The sequence below is a fragment of the Dromiciops gliroides genome, chromosome 3 (assembly GCF_019393635.1).
Source record: "Dromiciops gliroides isolate mDroGli1 chromosome 3, mDroGli1.pri, whole genome shotgun sequence".
NCBI classification, from domain to species: domain Eukaryota; kingdom Metazoa; phylum Chordata; class Mammalia; order Microbiotheria; family Microbiotheriidae; genus Dromiciops; species Dromiciops gliroides.
Window position 1 is genome coordinate 37,049,890 of NC_057863.1, and position 22,011 is coordinate 37,071,900.

General features: G+C 37.8%; 1 protein-coding gene across 1 annotated transcript in view; it reads left to right on the forward strand.

The window, feature by feature from the left end:
- NAALADL2 (N-acetylated alpha-linked acidic dipeptidase like 2) overlaps window positions 1-22,011 on the forward strand; it is a 1,062,489-nt gene that overhangs the window by 660,158 nt on the left and 380,320 nt on the right. The window contains exon 6 of the mRNA XM_043995545.1: window positions 15,777-15,920. Coding sequence (XP_043851480.1) covers window positions 15,777-15,920 — 144 coding nt within the window. The remainder of the gene's footprint in view (window positions 1-15,776; window positions 15,921-22,011) is intronic.

Genomic DNA, 22,011 nt, shown 5'->3' on the forward strand with positions numbered 1-22,011 from the left:
TTATCTAATACATAATATTTCCTCCCCCTGAAATACCCATCTCTCTTCTCTATCTCCTGAAATCTTATCCATTCTAACAGTCCCATCTCAAATACTACCTTGTCCAGGAAGACTTCCAGGATTCCTTTAAACTAAAGTGATCATTCCTTTCTTGCTACTCCTATAGTTGCTTGTCTGTACTTCTGTTGTGACACTTATGCCATGTTTCCTCGTATTTTTAATTGATAAATTTTATTTTGACATGGTAGACATCCTCAGCAAAATTTAGAAACGGACTTTTTTTGGTATATTTTTTTATGGCAGTGGTGGTGGTGGGGTTTTGCAGGGTTATGAGGCTTAAGTGACTTGTTCAGGGTCACACAGCTTGTGTCAGGTGTCTGAGGTCAGATTTGAACTCAGGTCCTCCTGAATCCAGGGCTGGTGCTTTATCCACTGCACCACTTAGCTGCCCCTGGAAATAGACCTTTTATAGAGTAATACTCCACAAAACAATTCTATGAAATAACACAAAAGACCATTTGGAGATCAAGACCATAAATGTTGGGTGTGTGTATGTATATGTGAAAATAGACTTCAACACATGAGTAGCCAAGAATTATGTCAGAGAAGCAAAGGTATCATGAAAAGAAGGTAAGCTAGTTATAAGGTAAGAGCCAGCAATAAGCAATGGCCAGGGGCAGCTAGGTAGAGAGAGCAATGGTTAAAGCACTGGCCCTGGATTCAGCAGGATCTGAATTCAAATCTGGCCTCAGACAGACACTTACTAGCTGTATGACCCTGGGCAAGTCACTTAACCCTCATTCACACACACACACACACAAAAGCAATGGGCAGTCCATGAGCTCCTCTTGTATTCATATACCATCAAGAGTATGAGAAGGCCAACTGCATTTTGAGTGAAGTCCATGAAGAAAGATTTAAAGAGGAGGTAGACCAGACATGCAGAAGGAGAGGGTGTATGTGGTTTGTGATTTGCATCTTTGTGGTTGGTGTCATCAAGGTTATGTTTTCTAAGTGACATAGACATCTCCCATATTTTCCTTGAACATTATAGTCAAATTATAATGATTATGGCATTTTGTTGGTAAATTTCATTATTCTAAAATCACTACATGGACCTTTAAAAGGCCTTTTGGGGATTTTTTGGATATATAAATGTTATTCTTTCAGATATAAATATATAATCATTCTAATAAGAAACACATGCACATATATGTCAGTACATGTTTTACTTTTGAAGTTTATATGTGTGTATGTGTTTTGCTAAAATAAACAAAGGAGATATTAAAGACTCTGTCTCTGTTACCATGGTAGAATTGGACAAGTGGGTAAATTCTGTCAGTTTAATTCAGCACACCCATGTGTTCCTGTGAAATATGATCTATCCAATAAGCCATAGAGAATTAAGATGACCAGAATTTGGTCACATCCAGTTCCACTAGGTTGAATGTGCTGGACAGGACATCTTTTAAAAAGCACCTGATTGGGGTTTTTTGTTTGTTTCACTTTTACAAATGACCTGTTTAAATTTTTAAAGTAACTATCTCATTTAACATAGTAGCACCAATGCTAACCTGATTGTGTCCCAGTTCAATCTTCCTTCTGCTTAATTTTTAAAATTTCCACGAATCGCATTATATATGTGTGTGTTTGTACAAACATGTGTACATCATATATTATTTATACATATATTTATATGTTTGTGCTGTTGAAAAGCTGTGAACATCTTCCATTAGCACTAAGCCTATATGCCTAGCCATACCCAGGAATGCCACTGTGTGAAAAAACATGAAAGCTAGACTCATGCTGTTGAAACCTGCCCAAACTCACTTGATCACATTCCCCTTATGCCCTTCAGGGTAGGTAGGTCTTCGAGAGACTCTCTCCTCTTGGGCTCACTTTTCAGAGAGAGAAACTTCTTATACCTAATCTGTTAAAGGAGGAGTTGGGACAGGGCCAGCTCTAGAGACAATTTCAAAACAAATGACATTTGTTTTTGGTGCTATCCCTCCTCCAAGGACCAAATGTCTTCAGTACTGCCCCTTGGCTGCCCAAAGGCATTCGTTATTGGGCTCTGCTCATGTATGACCTCCTTGACTTGCGGATATTTCCATGATCTTAGATGTTTACTCCAGTAAACATTACATTCGGTCAAAGCAAGGTTGTTGACTGTCATTTTCCTAGCCCTATTACTTACATGAATAGCTGTTCAACATTTTTTTATCAGTGAATTGAATGAAATCACAAAAAGAATGTTTACCAGATTTTCAGATGACATAAATATGGAAGGGATAGCTAACACATTGGATAATGTAATCTCAATAGTTAGAAGATCAACTGAATAAAATAAAATGTAATGGAAATACATTTGAGATTAAAAATCATTCACAGTACAAAATGGTGGGGGGGGTGTTGGGGTTAAACAAGAGTTCCCATGAAAAAGATACAGTTTTGGTAGACTCACAGTTCAGTGCAAGACCATCAACATGATATATGAATAAAAAACAAATGATACTAGGTAGCCCAGTGGGTAAAGGGCTTGACCTGGAGTCAGGAAAACTTAAATCAAATCTGGCTTCAATCGCTTACTGGCTGTGTAACCCTAGTAAAGTCATCTAACCTTTGTCTGCCACAGTTTGCTTACGTGTTCAATAAAGGTAATAATAGCACTGATCTCCCAGGGTTATTATGAGGATAAATGAGATATTTTTAAGGAACTTCACAAATCTCAAAGTACTATATAGGGGCAACTAGGTGGCACAGTGGATAAAGCACCGGCCCTGAATTCAAGAGTACCTGAGTTCAAATCCGGCCTCAGACGCTTGACACTTACTAGCTGTGTGACCCTGGGCAAGTCACTTAACCCCCATAGCCCTGCCAAAAAAAAAAAAGCACTATATAAATGCTGGATTAAGAACATATATATTCTAGGCTACATTCACAGAAGCAAACTCTCCAAATGAAAGAGGTACACTGGACAATCCACAATTGAAGCACTATGTCCAGTGCTGGGGGCTACATTTTAAGACTGACTGAATAAATGAACAAAAGAAGAAAAAGGAATCTGTTAAGTGCTTACTATATGCCAAGTTTTGAGGGATACAAATACAAAAAGCTAGTTTATTCATAGGGCTGCCTTTTGGAAGAGGGATTAGAATTATTCTGGTTAGCTGTAGAAGGTAGAACTGGAGAAATGAGTGGAAGTAGGTTTAATGTCAGAAATGCTTCCTTGCAATGAGGTCTATCCCCAAATTGAAATAGGCTGTGCTGCTAGATGGTGAGCTCTCCTTTCCTGAAGGTCTCCCAGAACAGGCTGAATTACTCTTCAGTGAGTATGTTTTCAGAGGACACTCTCCATCAGGCATGGGTTAGGCTCAATGGATTCTGAATTTCTTTCTGGTTCTTACTGTATGTTTTGTCATCCTGAAAAAAATCTATGATTAAATATAGGACTTTGCAAAGTATATTAGTACCTTATTAGTATGTGGGACAGTCTTCATTTTTTTAATTAAAATTTACCTAGGGGAAGATACTGAATTATTGCTGAATTGAGTAGATGAATTAAAAAATAAATAATCTAATTGGTTCTCAATACTTGCATTTAAAAACTTCAAATGCTAGTGTGCTTACAATTTAGAATTAGCCAGCCATATGGAAAATTAAGCAATAATAATAACAATAGTCCAAATTTATATAGGCCCTTAAGATTTCCACAGGGCTTTCCTCACTACAATCATACGAGGTACAAAGACAACCCTTTGAAGTAGGTAGAGTGTTTCTGGTCATTTAAAATTTTTAATTGGCATTATAAATCTAGCATATTATAGAGAGATCTAATAAACAACCAGCTAAATATGAATAGATTTCCAAATAAACCCTAAGGTTTTAATTATTTATATTTTGATTAAAAAGGAAAGTAGCATTAGAACATGCATTTTTAGAAAATAAGAACAAAGCAATTAATTTGTCCTGTGTCTTTTTTCCCTTTCTACTTATAAAGATCGATTGCCTTTTATGTAATAACAGCAATAAGAATAACTGATATTTCTGTACCGATTTCAGGTTTGCAATGTGCTTTCCTCACAATAGCTTTGTGTGCTAGTTTTTATAAATATCATTATTCCCGCTTTACAGATGAAGGAAATGAGGGCAAGGGAAGTTGCATGACTTGCCGAGGACACACAGGAAGAGCATAATTTGATTGATAATTCACTCTAGACCCAGTGCTCTTTCTATTGTGCTACATTAACATGGGTTCTGCTTTATTGTAGGCATTCAAGAAAAGGCTAAAGGACTATGTCCCAAGTACATTGTAGAAAGATTGTTAATCTTTTATTGTAGGTGTGTGTAGGAATTGTTAGGGCAGCTAGGTGGCTCAATGGATAGAGCATGGGACCTGGAAACTGGAAGACTGATCTTTCTGAATTCAAATCTCATTAGCTTTGCCACCCTGGGCAAGTCACTTCACCCTGTTTGCCTCAGTTTTTTCATCTGGAAGAGGAGCTGGAGAAGGAAATGGCAAACCACTGTGATATCTCTGCCAAGAAAAATCCCAAAATGGGGTCACGAAGAGTTAGACATTACTTAAAAATGACTGAACAACAGTAAAAGAATTGTTAAGTGTTGGATTAGATAGCTTCTAAGATTCTGTAGTTCTCAGAACTGAAATTTCCAACAAGTTTTAGGTCTAACTTAGGATCAAGGCCCATTCTCAGTCCTTTGCAGATTGCTATAATTGACTACTAGAGAATACTTTTTCCAAATTTATTATTTATTTAACATTTAGAATCAAAACACTATGGTGCTATAAAGGAATAAGTATATAATTTAAGTCTTGTTTTTTAATTTTATGTGTGAGGAAACTGAGGCCCACAGAGATGTAGTGACTTACCATAGGTAATACAAAGTTGATCAGTGGCCGAGTTGGAACTAGAACCACCTCCTATTCAACCCTGTTAAGTAATTAAAAAACTTCAGAGGGGCAGCACGTAGCGTTTGAAGGAGGTTACAGTGCTTGGCAAATCATATCTGATAATTTTGCAGCACCATCTCATTCACAATGCTTCCAGAGCTATGTCAGCAATTCTTTTCATACCTAGATAAACACACCTATCTGGGGGTTAAATTAGGCATAAATTCAATTCAGTTCAACAACCAGGTCTTCCTGTTACTGCCTGAGAAACACCAAATTGTTAGGAATGCTAATTATGTTTTTAATTAAATTTAATTTAATATACCTTTATGTATAAATAATTTTAAATGAAATTGATGGTTGTGTAGTTCTACATCAAAAATGATGACTCCGCCAAGTTTGTTTTTCTTGCTTAAAAAAAAGCACAACACTCATTTTCCAAAACAAGAAACTTTACAAATCATTTCCAACACTCATAGCCTTCAAATTTAGAATGAGACTCTTATCAATAAAAAACATGTGAAGGAATTTGAATTGCTTATAACTGTATTACACTTGGCTTGCAGGTGGCCAATCATCCCAATTTTTCAAACCGAGAATACTTTCAAAGAAATAAAATGTAAAAGAGTTGTGTTTGTGTATAGCCCACAGCTTATTATTCTTATGATATAGTTTATGGTTTCAAAATTTTCATGTTATTAGAATGCTTCAGGGAAGGGACCAGTCCCAGAAAAGTAGCGATAGTTAAAAAGGAAATGGAAATGCTCATGGTTAATGTTCATTGAACCAACTGGAGGCATCCAAATATCCTTTTGAAATGGACTAAAAATAGTGTGTGCCAAATCTGAATACAGACTTGTTTAGGATTAGCTTTACAAATCTGAAATTTTCATTTCTTTTAAAAAAGAAAAATAAGAAAGAAAAAAAAAACAATGAAGGCGACTGAAATGTAAATAAAATTGGCTAAGAACCCAGATATATGATGCAGATATATACTGCATTAAAAACAAAAATCAAATGTCTCAGCATAGTGTATACTGGATATATAATCACCTTTGGCTGCCTATTTCAAAATAAATGGATCGGATTGAAGCAGCCATATTGGTGCTTTGGTTAAAACAAGAAGGAGCATAAATTTAAAAGTTCTGATAATGAATATCAGTTTAGTTTCATACAGTCAATAGTTATTTATCACATTTCAAATGATTTAGTTTTATAATTGAGCCCCAAATGTCCCTTATGGTTTGGAGGCTGACTAGCACCCAGTCAGGGACAACTGGTTGTTAAATTTCATTCTGTGACAATAGCAAGAATTATGACTTCATTATTATCAGAGACAGATCGGAAAGAATGCTGGCTTGGAATTAAGAGGAGCTGGGTTCAAATCTAAACTCTGATGCTTACTGCTTTGTTATCTTTGGCACGTTTTTAAAACAATAATAATAGTAGTCGCAACAACAACAATCAACTAAAATTTATAGTGCTTACTATGTGAATGGCACCTAGTGTTTGCCCTGGAGGCAGCTAGGTGGCTCAACGGATAGAGTGATGGGCTTGGTATCAGAAACACCTAAATTCAAACTTGGCCTGAGACACTTCACTAGCTGTATGACCTTGAGAAAGTCACTTAGCCTCTGTTTGCCTTAATCCACTGGAGAAGGAAATGGCAAACCACTTCAGTATCTTTGCCAAGGAAAACCCATGGACAGTATTGGTGTGTTATGGTGCACAGGGTGACAAATAGTCTGATACAACTGAACAACAATGTGCCAGGCACCGTGTTAAAGACTCCACGATTATTTTTTTCATTTAATCCTCACAACCACTTTGGATAGTAGATACTATTATTATCCCCCTATTACGGATGAAGAAACCAAGGCAAACAGAGGTTATGTGATTTGCACAAGCTCACACAGCTAGTAAATATCAGAGGCCAGTTCTAAAATCAGAACTTCCTGACTCCAGGCATAGAACTCTATCTACTGTACCACCTAGTTGCCCCTAAACCTCCATGATACTCAGTTTCCTTTTCTATAAAATAAAGAGTTTGGACTTCACGGTACCTGAGGACCCTTCTATCTCTAGGTTTTGGATCTCATGATGGAAATTGTCTCTTTCATTAGTTGATGGGACCAAAAGCTCTCACAGCCCTTCGTTGCTATCTTTCTGGTGGGGAGCCTTTCCAGGTTGAACTTAGTCTTTGTATGAGCACATCATTGCCAGGACCAGATTGGAAGCCCTTTCCACCATTTATGGAGCCTGAAGGAGCTTATGGTCTGTAGACATGGATTTCAACAGGGTCACCTCAATAGACTACAATTTAAATGTTTTGTTCATCTTAAAATGAATTTGAAGTGAGACCTACCTAGCAAGCAATGTCTCTTTGACTGAAATAACGATGTTTATAAAGTATTGTACCTTCATGATCTCATTGGAGTCTTCCAACAACCCAGCAAGGTAAGTACCACAGGTGTGCTTCATCCTATTCTATGGGTGAGATAATATTACTTCCTGCATGCTTCCGGGGCATGACTTTTCCCTTCTGGGCCTTAGTTTCTTAATTTGTAAAAAAAAAAAAAAAAAAAAAAAGGCAGCTGGGTGGCGCAGTGGATAGAGCACCGGCCATGGAATCCGGAGTACCTGAGTTCAAATCCGGCCTCAGACACTTAACACTTACTAGCTGTGTGACCCTGGGCAAGTCACTTAACCCCAATTGCATCACTAAAAAAAAAAAAGTGGGGGGATTGAACTGGGTGCCTTATAAATTCCCTTTCAGTCCACATCTTATTTTATAGTTGAAATTTGAACCCTGGTTTTGGGGATTCCAAGGCCTGGGATAAGTATTTTATACATCCTATTTATGATGTCGTTTTCCTTGATAGAATGGAAATTCCTTGAGAGTGGGGCCTGTTTTTTCCCTTTTAATCCCCAGGACAATTCTTAGCACTTGTTCAGTTGTGTCTGACCCTTCCTGACTCCATGGACCATTGCATGCCAATGCTTGTCCGTAATGTTTTCTTGGCAAAGTTATGGGGGGATGGGGGTGGGGTCTGCCATTTCATTCTCCAACAGATTGACAGAGGTTAAGTGACTTTCCCAAGGTCCAAGAGTTCAAGTTCCAGGCTTAACATTCTATCCTTTGAGCTACCTTGCTTATTGATTGATTGATTATACTAAGTTTCCTCTCTAGTAATTTGGGCATGATTGTTCATACTCTGAGGGCCTGGCTCCAATAATCAGTTTGACTCTGGACAAATAAACCAGTTCAAAGATAAGAGTTACTTCTAGGAAAATTCTAATATTTCACATAGATGCCATTGGAAATGGAAAATTACAGTATTCATTCACATGATGGTACACTTGTAGTTTGATGTAAAAACAAAACAGTTTTACAATGATTTTGTAAAGTAAGAAAAATGTCACAATTATATGCTATAAAGAAAACAAAAACCTGTTTATAGAGGTCATATAAAATAGATTCTGGTGAATTATCTGGATAACTCACCAAAATAAATGTCTTATTCCTTCTTACCCCCAACCCCGTAGCCTTACTTTGTATCCATTTGATATACACCTGTGTTTTCATATAGAAATTCCTTGAGGAAAGGGATTTATTTTAGTTTTATTTTAGTTTTTGTATCTTTAATACCTAGCACATATATGCACACGGGACCTTGGAATACATTAAAATATTAGACACTTAATAGATGCTTGTTGATTTCCTTTGGCTACTTCTACAGATATTTTGGACTCATTCAGACATGTCCTAAATTTGGGGGTGGGGGGAGACAGAGAGAGATCTCTAGGAATGGGCTGAACCAGTCCTTGTTTTGATCTCTGGTCCTGAAAAACACCCCATGTTTTCATGAGTGATCTTTAAGCCCCATGTCCAGAAGTACTTCTCCACCTCACTTGTCAGTCTCCAACCCCAAACCATGCGGCTTCATTGGGGTCATCATAACCCAGCCCTTTGTCTCTCCTCCTCTAGTAGAGTATGAACTCTTTGAGGGCAGAAAGTATTTTAAATACTGCTTGTATTTATATCCCAAACACTTATAGTTCCTCACACATACATAGAAAATGCTTATTAAATCACCCATCCAACATCTGTCTCTGACTTTATTTTCCTATTTATCATTTATCTGTCTATCTTTCTTTTTCTGTCTATCCATCCATCCATTCATCTACATGTATGTATGTATGTATGCATGTATGTGTCTGTCTCTACCTCTCACCTATCCATCCACCTAGCCACCTAGCCATCTATCCATCTAGCTAGCTAGCTAGCTATCTTTCTAGTTATCATCTAGCTAATTATCTCTATCTTCTTTTTATGGAATATGGAAGGTTATACCAAAATGAGCCAGAGTATTCAGTAACTGATGGATTAATTTGTTCAAAGTCAATTCTCAGACTTCCTTATTCATATGTATTTGTGTGGGGGGGGGGAGGGGGGGTCCTCAGTAATATGCTTTTTTTTTTGGAGGGGAAAAGACAGCTAGGTGTCATGAATTTTGCGTTAGCAAGGTGTTGTAATGGATAGACTGCCAGACCTGGAGTGAGGATAAACTGAATTAAAATCCATTCTCAGATGTTTCCTAATTGTGTGACCCTGGGTAAGTCACTTAACCCTGTTCATCTCAGTTTTCTCTTCTGCAAAATATGGTAGAAAAGGAAGTTACAAACCACGCTAGAATCTTTGCAAAGAACCCCCTCCCCCCCAAAAAAAAGTCACAAAGAGTTGGACAGACACAACTAAAAACAACTTTTTAAAAATCATCTAGGTAAATGTGTCAACTTTCATGTCCCTTTATGTGTCTATACAGTAAACATATCTTTTTGCCTATAATAAATATTAACATCATTTTTCCCTTTCCAATGGCATAGTCAATTTCCAGTGGCCATAATAAGTTAAGTGAGAAAGGGGCGCTAACTCGCTACTTTTGCTCTGTTTCCCTTTTATTTCCACGTTTAATTAACTTGTCCTCAGCAGGGGATCTGTAAATTGTGGCATTAGAAAATGTCAATGTGGTCTTTTTTTCTAACACAATCAATGTGCCACTTTCTATTGCACAGAAGGAAACAGGAACAATTTTTTTTAAGTATGTTAAATGGGCAGCTGGATCAAATGAATTTTTCTGACGGGATCCATTTGCTTAAGAGATTTAGAATTAATCATAAAATGGGATGCTATAACTGAATGGAAAGAAATTACTTTTCCCTCACACCCAAGACATGGGCTCCAGATTCATAATCCGACTTATTAAAACTTACCCCTAAGAGGTGAGAGGCAAGATGAAATTTGTGATATGTCTTTGAATAGCATTGACCAAAAGTTTTGATTACACTGGGATCCTGATATGGGTCTGTGGAATTTATTTTTCAGTAATTGTAATTACTTTATTTCAAAAGCAAACTAACAAAATGGAAAAACAACTGGGATGTGGAGAGAAAGAATATCTTCAGGTTATGTCTGTGTGGGGCAGACACTTTCCATCATTTAATAAGCTTTTACTAAGCCCCTGAAGTTATAGAGTTTCATAAAATCATAAATGTAAAGCTACAAGGGGCTTCTGATATGTAACCCCTTATTTTAAAGCTAGGGAAACTGAGGCAGAGAGTCGTTAAGCTACCTGCCCAAAGTCACAAAGGTCACTAAGGAATAGAGTAACATCTTGAATTCATTTTCTTTGACCCCAAATTCCAGCAAACTTTCAAAGGCACTGCTGTGTGTGTTGCTTTTACCAATATAAATCATTTTTCCCTATATGGAGTATGGATTTTTCTAGATTTAAACTATATAAAATATGCTTAATACGAAAATCACCTTGCATTTAATATAATCATTCCTTTAGGTACATGCTCCCATCCGCACATCCCAAGATTTTCACCATACTAATACCCCTTCAACTTCAAAATATCTTTGTTTTCCCCCTTTTTGCTGCTTCCCCAAGCGGTAACTCTCAGGTTGCCATGAGGATCAATTTCATTAACTTTAACAAATATTTATTGAATCTATACTACTGCAAAGGCTGTATTTTGTAAACCTTACAATGTCACTGGCTATTGTTTTAATCTGGACTTGTTAGCTCATTCATCATTTAAGGAATTCCAGAGTAAAAACTGTGCCCAATACAGGATGGCAATTTCTCTGGGTCTTAGAGAGTTCTCAGAGGCACAAGAGCTTAAATATAGGACTCACCAGTGTCACACAGGTAGTAAGTAATAGTCAGGATGTCACTTCCTGCTTGTTTTCCACCCAACTCCGATCTCTGGTGTTACTAATCTAACTTCAGACCTCAACCTTCTCCTGGACAACCACTGATCACTTCTCTAGATCCAGGCTTCCTTTAACCTGACCTTGTGTTCTCAGTCTTTTCATTGGCCACTTTCCATTTTTTGTATCTACTCCAACCCATGTTCTAGGCACAGATCCATGCAGAAGTCATTGAAAGTCTTGAAGCGCCTAAGGGTTACAGAATGGCAGAATTTCAAGAAATGAAAGAGACTTCAGAGGCTAAATAGTCAAAACTGTCACTGTTCAAGAATCCTCTTTACAATCCTTTTAATAACTGAGAATCTATTCTTTTGATGAAGATTATTTTCATTCATTCATTCATTCATTCATTTGCTATATCAAAAGCAGTACATTTCACTATTGGCTAGGTCTAATTGGTAATTCCCTTTAAACCAGTGAGCATTATGTATCAATTTAAAGTAGGATAAGTCTATAGGAGATTGTACTATACTGTATGTTACTTAAAAAAAAAAACAAAACTTGATATCGGCAAAGATTTCTTGTTTTCTTTACATTGCTCGTATCTGAGCTCTATGAGAAGCTAGGTGGCACAGTGAATAAAGTGCCAGACCTGGAGTCATGAAGACTCATCTTCCTGAGTTCAAATCTGTCCTCAGACACTTAGCCCTGTTTACCTCAGTTTCCTTCATCTGTGAAACAAGTTGGAGAAGGAAATGGCAAAACACTCCAATATCTTTGTCAAGAAAACCTTAAATGGGGGTCACAAAGAGTTGGATATGACTAAAAAAAAAAGACTAAAGTCCCAGCTCTATGGTTGTCTGAATTTCACATGAGAAAATTTCTTAATCTATGTCTTTGTCTTATTTTTCCCACGGATAAAGCTGGGGCTGGTAGTTCATCGAGGTACTTAAAAATATAAGTGAATAAAAATAGTGGAAGTGTGTTAAGATTTTATATACAAGCTCCATATAATGGAGGGCAATGGAATTCTTCCCTGAGCTAATCTTATTTAATAAAATGTGCTTTTCCCTTTACTTTTTGCTATAATTTAATCTTAGTGTTCTGTAAAGTCCTGCTTTTAGTGTCTGTTCTCAGCAGTGAACTGTTTGTCAAATTTCCATTAAGCTTAAGGTGAAAAATTAATGAGCCACTCACTTCAGATATTTCAAAACTAATGCTAGTCTATTAGTAATGCAGGGGAAAGTCAAAGCTGTGGGTATGTACAATTAGAGGGTAGGGATCACCATATTTAACTTTTGAAAATTTATTATTTCACATCATTAACAGGGCATTCTAGAGCATCAAGGGAGTACATTTAATGGCCTTTTATCAACAGAGAAATAGATCTAAAAGATCGTTTTTATTTATTGAAGTTTGTATTTGATCTCCTTCAAAATATAGTATTTTAGGGCAAAATGAATATTAGTAACACTTTGAGAAGTGTTAACAGGACCAGAGCGGTGCTGGTGAGGAGTGGGCATTGTATGTGAGGGAAAACCAATGAGCTGCCTCTGTATTCCACTGGTATCTTTGGGATGTATAGAAAAATGACCTAAGACTATATGCATGATGGGTGGATACCTTGTGGCCAACTCGTTGTGTAAGAAATGGTCATATATACAAATGAGGGACAGATACGGTGGGATCCACTTAATGGAGATAGTTTTTCATGCAAATTATACCAGAGATCATATGGATAGATAGATAGATAGATATAGATGATATAGATACATACGTATGTGTGTACACATATATATACACATATACATATTATACATGTTTTATATAATTATGTGTGCATATATATTAGTGTACATGTATATATACACACATATATACATATATACATAGTATTTATATACACACCTATAAATAATGTACACACTTATGGGAGAAGGAGAGGGGGAGAAGAGAGAGAAAATAGATATATATGTGTGTATATAATATATATTTTATCTATCTCTATCTCTATCTATCTATCTATCTATCTATCTATCTATCTATCTATCTATCTATCTATCTATATCCTTGATCTTCTTTCAACTGATATTCTCCAGTACCATTTTGTAGAAAATGAAAGTTGTAGTGATTTGGAGAATTATCTAGGTAGAAATTTTAGGAGTGAGTTTGAAAATAATTTTGCCCAGAAGTCTCAATTTTAATTAAAGTACAGATTATAGCAATCAACAAATATTTACTAGGCACCTATTCCAGGTGCTCTTTTTTGAGGCGAGGGCTTTCTGTGTCACCTAGGTTGGTTGGCAGTGCATGGGTCACTCATGGCAATGATCCTTTACTGATTGGCATGGCAGCTTTGACCTGCTCTGTTTCTGACTTGGATCTCTTCTTCCCTCCTTAGGCAGCCAGATGGCCCCCTGATCCCAAGGGCACGCCATATTGGTCCTGGCTTTAATGCAGATGTCTGATAGGTTTTAGTCATGTCAGTTCAGGACTCGTGAGCTCAAATGACCCATCAGCCCCAGCCTCCTGGATACCAAGGGTTATAGGCATGAGCCATTATGACCAGTTATAGATGACTTCAGATATGTAGATGTAGCTTATGGTTTGACTTTTGACCCCATCACTGGCATTTGGTTCTTGTATTGTTCATATTCTCATTTTTGGTAAACGCATGTGACCTAAAATCAGTTGTCAGAAGTTTGAAATGTGGACCCAAGAGGGAAGAGGATACGGACCCCAAGCTATAGGGAAACCCAGGGGCCATTCTTCCCTCTTAGAATGGAGAAAAGGCTGCACTGGAGCCTTGTTTCTCATGCATAATCGTTGGCTGAATTTGTGTACAAGTCCCGGATAATGGGATGATGTGAAACTGTAAGGGATCTCAAATACCAACTAGTCTAATCCTCTCATTTTACAGATGAGGAAACTGAGGCCTCTGGAGGTTAAATCACTTGCTTAAGATTAAATAAGTATTAAAAGTGGAAGAGTTTGGACTACCTAAGCTCTCTGAGTCCTGACTTCTTTATCTAAGAAATCAGAATAATTATGATTGTACTACCTTCCTCCTAGAGTTGCTGCAGAGAAAGGACTACAAAAATATAGAATTTAAACTTCTTGGGATCAGTCTTCTTATTTATTTATTTGTTTGTTTGTTTATTTATTTTTATATTTCTAGTGCCTGACACACTGTTAGTGCTTATTAACTTGAATTAAATTGAAAAGTGTTATTGTTACAACATTGAAATATTTTAATAGGGGCAGCTAGGTGGCGCAGTGGATAGAGCACCGGCCCTGGAGTCAGGAGTACCTGAGTTCAAATCTGGCCTCAGACACTTAACACTTACTAGCTGTGTGACCCTGGGCAAGTCACTTAACCCCAATTGCCTCACTAAAAGAAAAAAAAAAGAAAGAAAGAAATATTTTAATAAGTATAATAAATAAATAAATGCTTATTGAATTTTATTGAAATGTGAGTTGTTTTTATTCTCCCACCAAGCATGGACCTATGAAAGCATATAGTACAAATGATGCTCATCCCAACTCAGGAGAAACAGCTATGATTCTTTTTTCTTAGGAGTGGCTCTTATTCCTTAGAGAGGGTCTTTTTTTTTCCTTCAATAAACTTTAAAACCTAGACACTTAGCATTTTCTCTAGCCTTGTAGTTTTCTGGTGACAAATTAGGAAAACACTTCTATAACTTATTTTCTCATTTGTAAATGGCTTGTCTTCTGGTGCCTAGATCATAGGAATGTGAATTACCTTAACCTTTGTAGCCCTGTAAAATTAAGTTGCTCAAAAATTTTAGTCCTGTTTACCCCATTCCCCACCCCAGTAAAGTGCTGGGGAAATAGTGACCTGTGCTGGAAGAAACAATAACTGCTTAATATTATATTTCTGCAAACACAAACACACACATACACACAAAAATATTTATTTATCTAACCATTCATTCGTTTGTTCATTTATTTATTTGTTTATTCATTTATTTGTTTGTCTATCTAGCTATTTATCTATTTATTTATTTGTATGTGTCCATAAATGCATGCATATACACATACATATTTGTATATGTATATTTTTATGTATGTGTATAGATACATATACACATACTTACATATCCAGAGAGATAGGCGAGGGAAGAAGGAGCAAGGGGGAGAAGAGAAGAAGCAAGATACACACATATTTGTACACAATGATAGACACATATATATATCACATATGTTTACATGTGTGAGTCTGTGTATTTATGGGTATAATCTTCCCTTTTGATTCAGGACATATGCAGAATCCTACGAGGCTTTTTGGTTCCTTCCTTGCTTCCTCTGAAGCACAAACACTCCTGATTTCTTCTTTGCACTTTTCTAGCACATAAATCCTTTTGAAATCACATCTCTCCCTGCTAACTCCAAGTTTTGTCATGTTGATGGGACCCAATAGATAAGGAAATGGAGAATTAGAAACTTAGTTAGAGATGAGTAGCTGCTGATGCTCTTTCTCTTCCATGATGATGTGAGAGAAGAGGATTGTGTCACAGCAAATCTATGCTTCACAACCCTAAGATAGTCATTTCCTGTTCAGGACCTGTCTGGAAAACTTTGCATTTTTCCTTTCCTGAGCATCTCTTCCTGCCTTTCTTAATATAGATGGAAGCTCCAGAGAAAGTCGATCCGACCTCACACGTTTGCTGGTGCAGCCCATCTCTGCGTCTCTTGTTGCCAAACTGTTTGCTTTGCCCGAAGAGAGGGACCAGCCCAGTGCCTGCAGGCCTCTGAAGCTCCCAGGTGATGGTAAGCCAGCCTCATCCATCTCTACATCCTGAAGTTCAGTGTGCTTTTCTAAAACTAGCCCAGCCTTTGAAGGAGAACACATTATACTGGAAGGTGGCCTGAAGGGGGTCAGAGAAATTAAATCTGGAACTGTTCACTAGTTAATGAGCTTGGACAGGTCACTTTCCATCACTGACTTGGAAGTCTAGGGGCTTCGGTTCAAACCTTGCCTCTGATGGTTATCCTCTGTAGGACCCTGGACAAGTCTCAACATTTGTGGGCATCAGTTCTCTCATCTATAAAATGAGAGGGTTTGATCACAGGACCTCTGGGGTCCCTTGTAACTTCAGATTTATCATCTGGTAAGGGTTACTCAGTGACCTTGAAGATCTGAGCTATGCCTAAATCTATCCCCCATATCACTCTGTGTGTATGTGTATATGTATGTATATGTGTGTGCATGTATGTATGTATGTATGTATGTATGTATGTATGTATGTATGTATAGATGGATGGGTAGGTGGATAGATGGATGTACATATGTATGTATATATATGTGTGTGTGTATGTATGTATGTATGTATGTATAGATGGATGGGTGGGTGGATAGATGGATGGATGTACATATGTATATATATATGTGTGTGTGTATATGTATGTATGTATGTGTGTGTGTGTATAGATGGGTGGGTGGATAGATGGATGGATGTACATATGTATATGTATGTATGTTTGTATGTATGTATGTATGTGTGTATAGATGGGTGGGTGGGTGGATAGATGGATGGATGTACATATGTATATATATATGTATATGTATGTATGTATGTATGTATAGATGGGTGGGTGGGTGGATAGATGGATGGATGTACATATGTATATATGTGTGTGTGTATGTATGTGTGTATGTATGTATAGATGGATGGGTGGGTGGATAGATGGATGGATGTACATATGTATATGTATGTATGTTTGTATGTATGTATGTATATATGTATTGGTTGTTGTTTAGTCATTTCAGTCCTGTCCCACTCTTTGTGACCTTATTTGGGGTTTTCTCAGCAAAGATTCTGGAGTGATTTGCTATTTCTTTCTCCAGCTCATTTTACAGATGTTTACACACAGGGTTAAGTGACTTGCCCAGGCTCACACAGCTTGTAAGTGTCTGAGGCTGGATTTGCACTCAGGAAGGGGTTTTCTTGAGTCCAGGCCTGGCAGTCTATCCACTGCACTACCTAGCTGCTATATTCATATGTATGTGTATACATATATAATATGTGCTATATATACATGCATTTATCCATAGATATATGCTGTCTTTCCCGTTAGAATATACATTGCTAGAGAGGATCGTTTTCTTTGTATGTCTCCCAAGCATCAATACCTGGCCCACAGGACTTACTTAATAAACACTTCCTGATTGACTGGCGATCCTATGGCCCTGTTCTGTAATTCTATAAAGAACACAGTTGGGGAAATACATGAAGAAACACCCGATACCTGCTCCAGCTGAGAAGCCAGCCTAGCGGCAAGGTCCATAAGCTGCCCTGAAAGCCTCCAGCTCTGCAGATAAAGCAGCCGATGGATGCATTTATGGAAATCTGCTTAGTTTTGCGGGTCCAGGTTTCAGCTGTAGCGTCCCCTCTTCATTCAAGATTCAGCGGGTTGTAGGTAGTTAGGGAGCTGGGGCATGGAGTCTTTTAGTAGAAAGCATTAAAGCCTAATTCCTTCAATTGACTAAAAAAATCCCTCCGTCTTTTCCGCACCATCACGCGGGAGACGCCGCTCTAGCTGCAGTGCAGTTTGTCAGGTCTTGTTGGCTGAGGAAGGCTAAAAGTGAAGCATCTCCGCTCTGCATGATAGGGCAGAAGCCTGCGGGTGGAGCTGCTTTCTGCCTCCATGATTGGCATCCGAGTTCTAACAAGCAAGCTTTTTTTTTTTTTTTAACATATTGTTAAATTTTATTCTGTTTGTTGTAAAATGAAGAGTGTTTCTCTGCCCAAACCTGAGGGCGCTTCTAGCCACATGGTTTATCTGAACCCTGTGCTCTCTGATTCCCAGATGCAAGGAAGGCATTAGAGAGGATGTTTGGAGGAGGCATGTGAGCCAGGGATAGATTCAGGATAGCTCAGTGCACAAACTCAGACCTTGCAAAACCATACAGATCATTAGCCTCACAAACCCATTATTGATCTGAGCAAATCGGGAAAACGTAAACCTTCCATGAGGCTAGGGCTGAGCATGGATGGAGGAGACTTCAGAGAGTATGGTGGGCTGAAAGGCCATCTCTCCATTGTGGCTGTGTGATGGCTTGACTCTCCACTGAAGGAAGAAGAGACAGCTTGTTTGTTATAAAATTTTGCCAGTTACCACCCTGCATCCTCCAAGTAGGGAATCTTGGTTCTTGTGGTATTTTCAATACAACCCATCTCTCCTGCAAAGTCAGAGATGTTTATCTTTAAGGCTTCAGTGGCTCAGACAGTTCATCTGGGTGGGGAATAAGAATTGGGACAATGGAAAGAACTTGGAGCTAATGGGAAGATGAGTTCAAATCCTGGCTCTGCAAGTTACCAACTGTGAGAATTTGGGCAAGTTCCCTTTTGACCTCAGTGTCCTCATCCTTATATTGAAAGGGTTGGACTGGGTGACTCTCAGATCCCTACCACATCTAAACTAGTATGAAAGAAGTGAATCCTGCTGTGCTATGTACCTAGGGAAAAGGACATGACGATTCTATCGGTCCTAACAGGATCCCATCTAAAGGATTGTTTTCACTTTTCAGACCCACATTTTGAGAAGGTGGACAGAGTTCATAGAAGGGTAACCACAATATTCAAGGACCTTGAGTTTAAGGTATATAAGGATGAACTAAAGGAGGTACAGATATCTAGCCAGGAGAAGAGAAGACTTAGCATTCAAATATTCAGAGGGTGGTTATTCAGAAATGGGGAAAGATTTGTTATTTTTGGTATCAAAGAACAGAACCCAGAGCCATGGGCAGAAAATGTCAAGAGACAAGTTTAGATTTGATAGAAAAACTAGGGTCAGCTAGGTGGCACAGCGGATAGAGCACCTGGATTCAGAAGGACCTGAGTTCAAATCCGGCCTCAGACACTTGACACTTACTAGCTGTGTGACCCTGGGCAAGTCACTTAACCTTCATTGCCCAGCAAAAAAGAAAAAAGAAAAACTAACAAACAAAAAAACTTCTAAAGGAATTAATTAATAAAAATGTATAAAGTACCTACTGTATGTCAGAATGGTGATAAAAATACAACCCCAAGTCCCTATCCTCAAGGAGTTTATGGTCTAATGCGGGGGATAACAATTATAAGGGATTGGTGGCCAAGGAGAAAAGTTTGGGAAGTCACAGGGGTGGTGAGTTGTTCTATAGAAGTTATATAAGATACCTAGTCCAGAAGCAGGGGTTGTGTCGATTTGACTGCCATGGTGAGAACAAGAAGTTTAAGGAGATTGGGGGCGAGGGTGGTTGGGATGGTAAACAACGTGGAATGGGTTCATTTTTGTGAGAAACCTTCAAGGAGAATATGGATGACCACTTGGTGGGTCGGTTACAGTGGAGATTGCTGTCCTGTACTGTATCCTCAGAAGTTCACCTTCCAACTTTCAAATGGCATTACTCTGTGATTTATATGACTGAACAAGTGATTGAGAAGTCCATATATTTGGGTCATGAAATTGAAGGCAGGGGCGGCTAGGTGGCACAGTAGATAGAATGCCAGGCCTGGAGTCAGGAAAAAATTGAGTTCACATCCAGTCTCTGACACTTACTAGCTGTGTAAGTCACTTAACTGGGCAAGTGACTTAACTCTGTCACAGTTCCTTATCTGTAAAATGAGTAAAGGAAGAAAATTGCAAACCACTCCAGTATCTTTGTGAAGAAAATTGCAAAAGGGATGGGGCAACTAGGTGGCACAGTGGATAAAGCACTGGCCCTGGATTCAGGAGGACCTGAGTTCAAATCTGGCCTCAGACACTTAACACTTACTACCTGTGTGACCCTGGGCAAGTCACTTAGCCCTCATTGGCCTGCAAAAACAAAAAGAAAAGAAAAGTGCAAATGAAGTCATAAACAGTTGAACACAGCTGAAATGACTAAAAAACAACAAATTGAAGGCAATTTCAAATTCACCTACAATGCAATCTTTTGGAAATCTTTCTTTGATTTTTCAGAAGTGATCCATCTCATAATTGTGTGTGTAAATGCAGTTACATTTTTTAAAAGTTTTTCTAAATATGATATATAAATAAGTCAAGATATCTATCTATCTGTGTGTACACACACATATAAAAACAGAAAGACCAGCTTGCCAGAAAAGGTCTGGGTAGTCACAATTATTGTTTTTCTGACAATAATGTAGGGCTGTGAGAGCTGGACTATAAAGAAAGCTATGGGGGGAGGCAGAATTGAAGCTTTTGAATTGTGGTACTGAAGAAAACTTTTCAAAGTTCCTTGTACAGCAAAGAGATCAAAATCAGTCAATACTTTAAGAAATTAATTCAGACTCTTCATTGGAAGGACAAATACTGAAGCTAAAGCTTAAATACTTTAGCCATACAATGAGAAGACAAGACTCATTGAAAAGACCCTGATGGGAAAGATTGAAGGCAAAACGGGAAAGGGATGGCAGAAGATGAGATGGATAGATAATGTCATGGAAACAATGAACGTGAACTTGGACAGACTTCAGGAAATGATGGGGGATGGCCAATGGGATCACAAAGAGTCAAATATGACTGAATGACTGAGCAACAACAACTATACACACATCTACATACACTCATACGTATATGTGTGCATGTGTATATATATATATATATATATATATATATATATATATATATATATATATATATATACGGCGATGAATCAGAAAAGTGGCTTAGTTATAAACACAAGGAGCTTACAAGCATTCAAGCCAAAGATGATAGTTATTTTTTTTCTTAGTGTGTGTTTTACACAATTTTATACTGTAGTACTAAAAAGTATAAGAGAACTTGGCATAAATAACTAATTCTATGAATTATACTTTAAAATGAAACTTGCATTGCGAAGTGGAAAGAAAATTGTCACATTTAACTAGTGGGATAGAATTCTTAGTCCATTCTGGGAATCCAGAAAGCCTGTGCAAGTAAATTGACTGTCCATCCAACTCCTTCAAATCTTTGTATTCTGAATCAGAGTTGTCTAAAGCTGGGTGTTACAATGGATAGCATGATGGGCCTGAAGTCAAGAAGAGGTGATTTAAGTCTGTCCTTAGACATTGACTAGCTGTGTAGCCCTGGGGAAGTCCCTTGTATGCTTCAGTTTCCTTAATGATAAATTGCATATAACAATAGCACCTGCTTTCACAGGGTTGTTGGGAAGATCGAGTAAGACAATATTCATAAAATACTTAGTACAGTGCCTGGCACATAGTAGGTACCCAAAAAATGCCCATTCTTTTCTCTTCTCTTTCCCCCCAAAGCCATTCAGGCAATTCAATGGAAAGACACACAGAAAATGAAAACCAAAGACCTTTATGAAACTGACTAGAAGAGGCCAGAAGAAAGTGGGGGCCATTATCTAGATAGTTAAGATGGAATTGAGAAAAAAGAGTGAGGAAGGAGGGAATGATAGTGGAGAAAAGGGTAGGAATAAATTGTCTGGATTGAATCAATTTCCTGTACCGGGACTCCACTCTATTTGCCTGAGCATGTGTGTCCTCAGTGTTCTCCAGTTTTCTCAATTGATCAATTTGTTATCAGTCTATGTCTATGAGGTTCAATTAAGATGTAAAAAAAAAAATATTGGTTTGCTACAGTAGTTTGTCTCAGCTTTGGGCAGATTGCCTTATATATAATGATAAAAAGAGTAGCCATTTTTAATCCAGCAATGACTACCTGGGAGTAGAATTTAGAAATGAATCAAATTAAAGTAAGGCTTTGAATGTAGAGGATCAGTCCCTCATGAGGAAGAGAAGGGCAGGCTTTCTGTTGCTGAAACCTCCTGGTATTTTTTCATCATCTATGACAAGTTATTGTACAAGTCATTTTATATATATCCTATATAAAAGGATATTCAGACATAGCTTCTTTCTTTTCTTTCTGT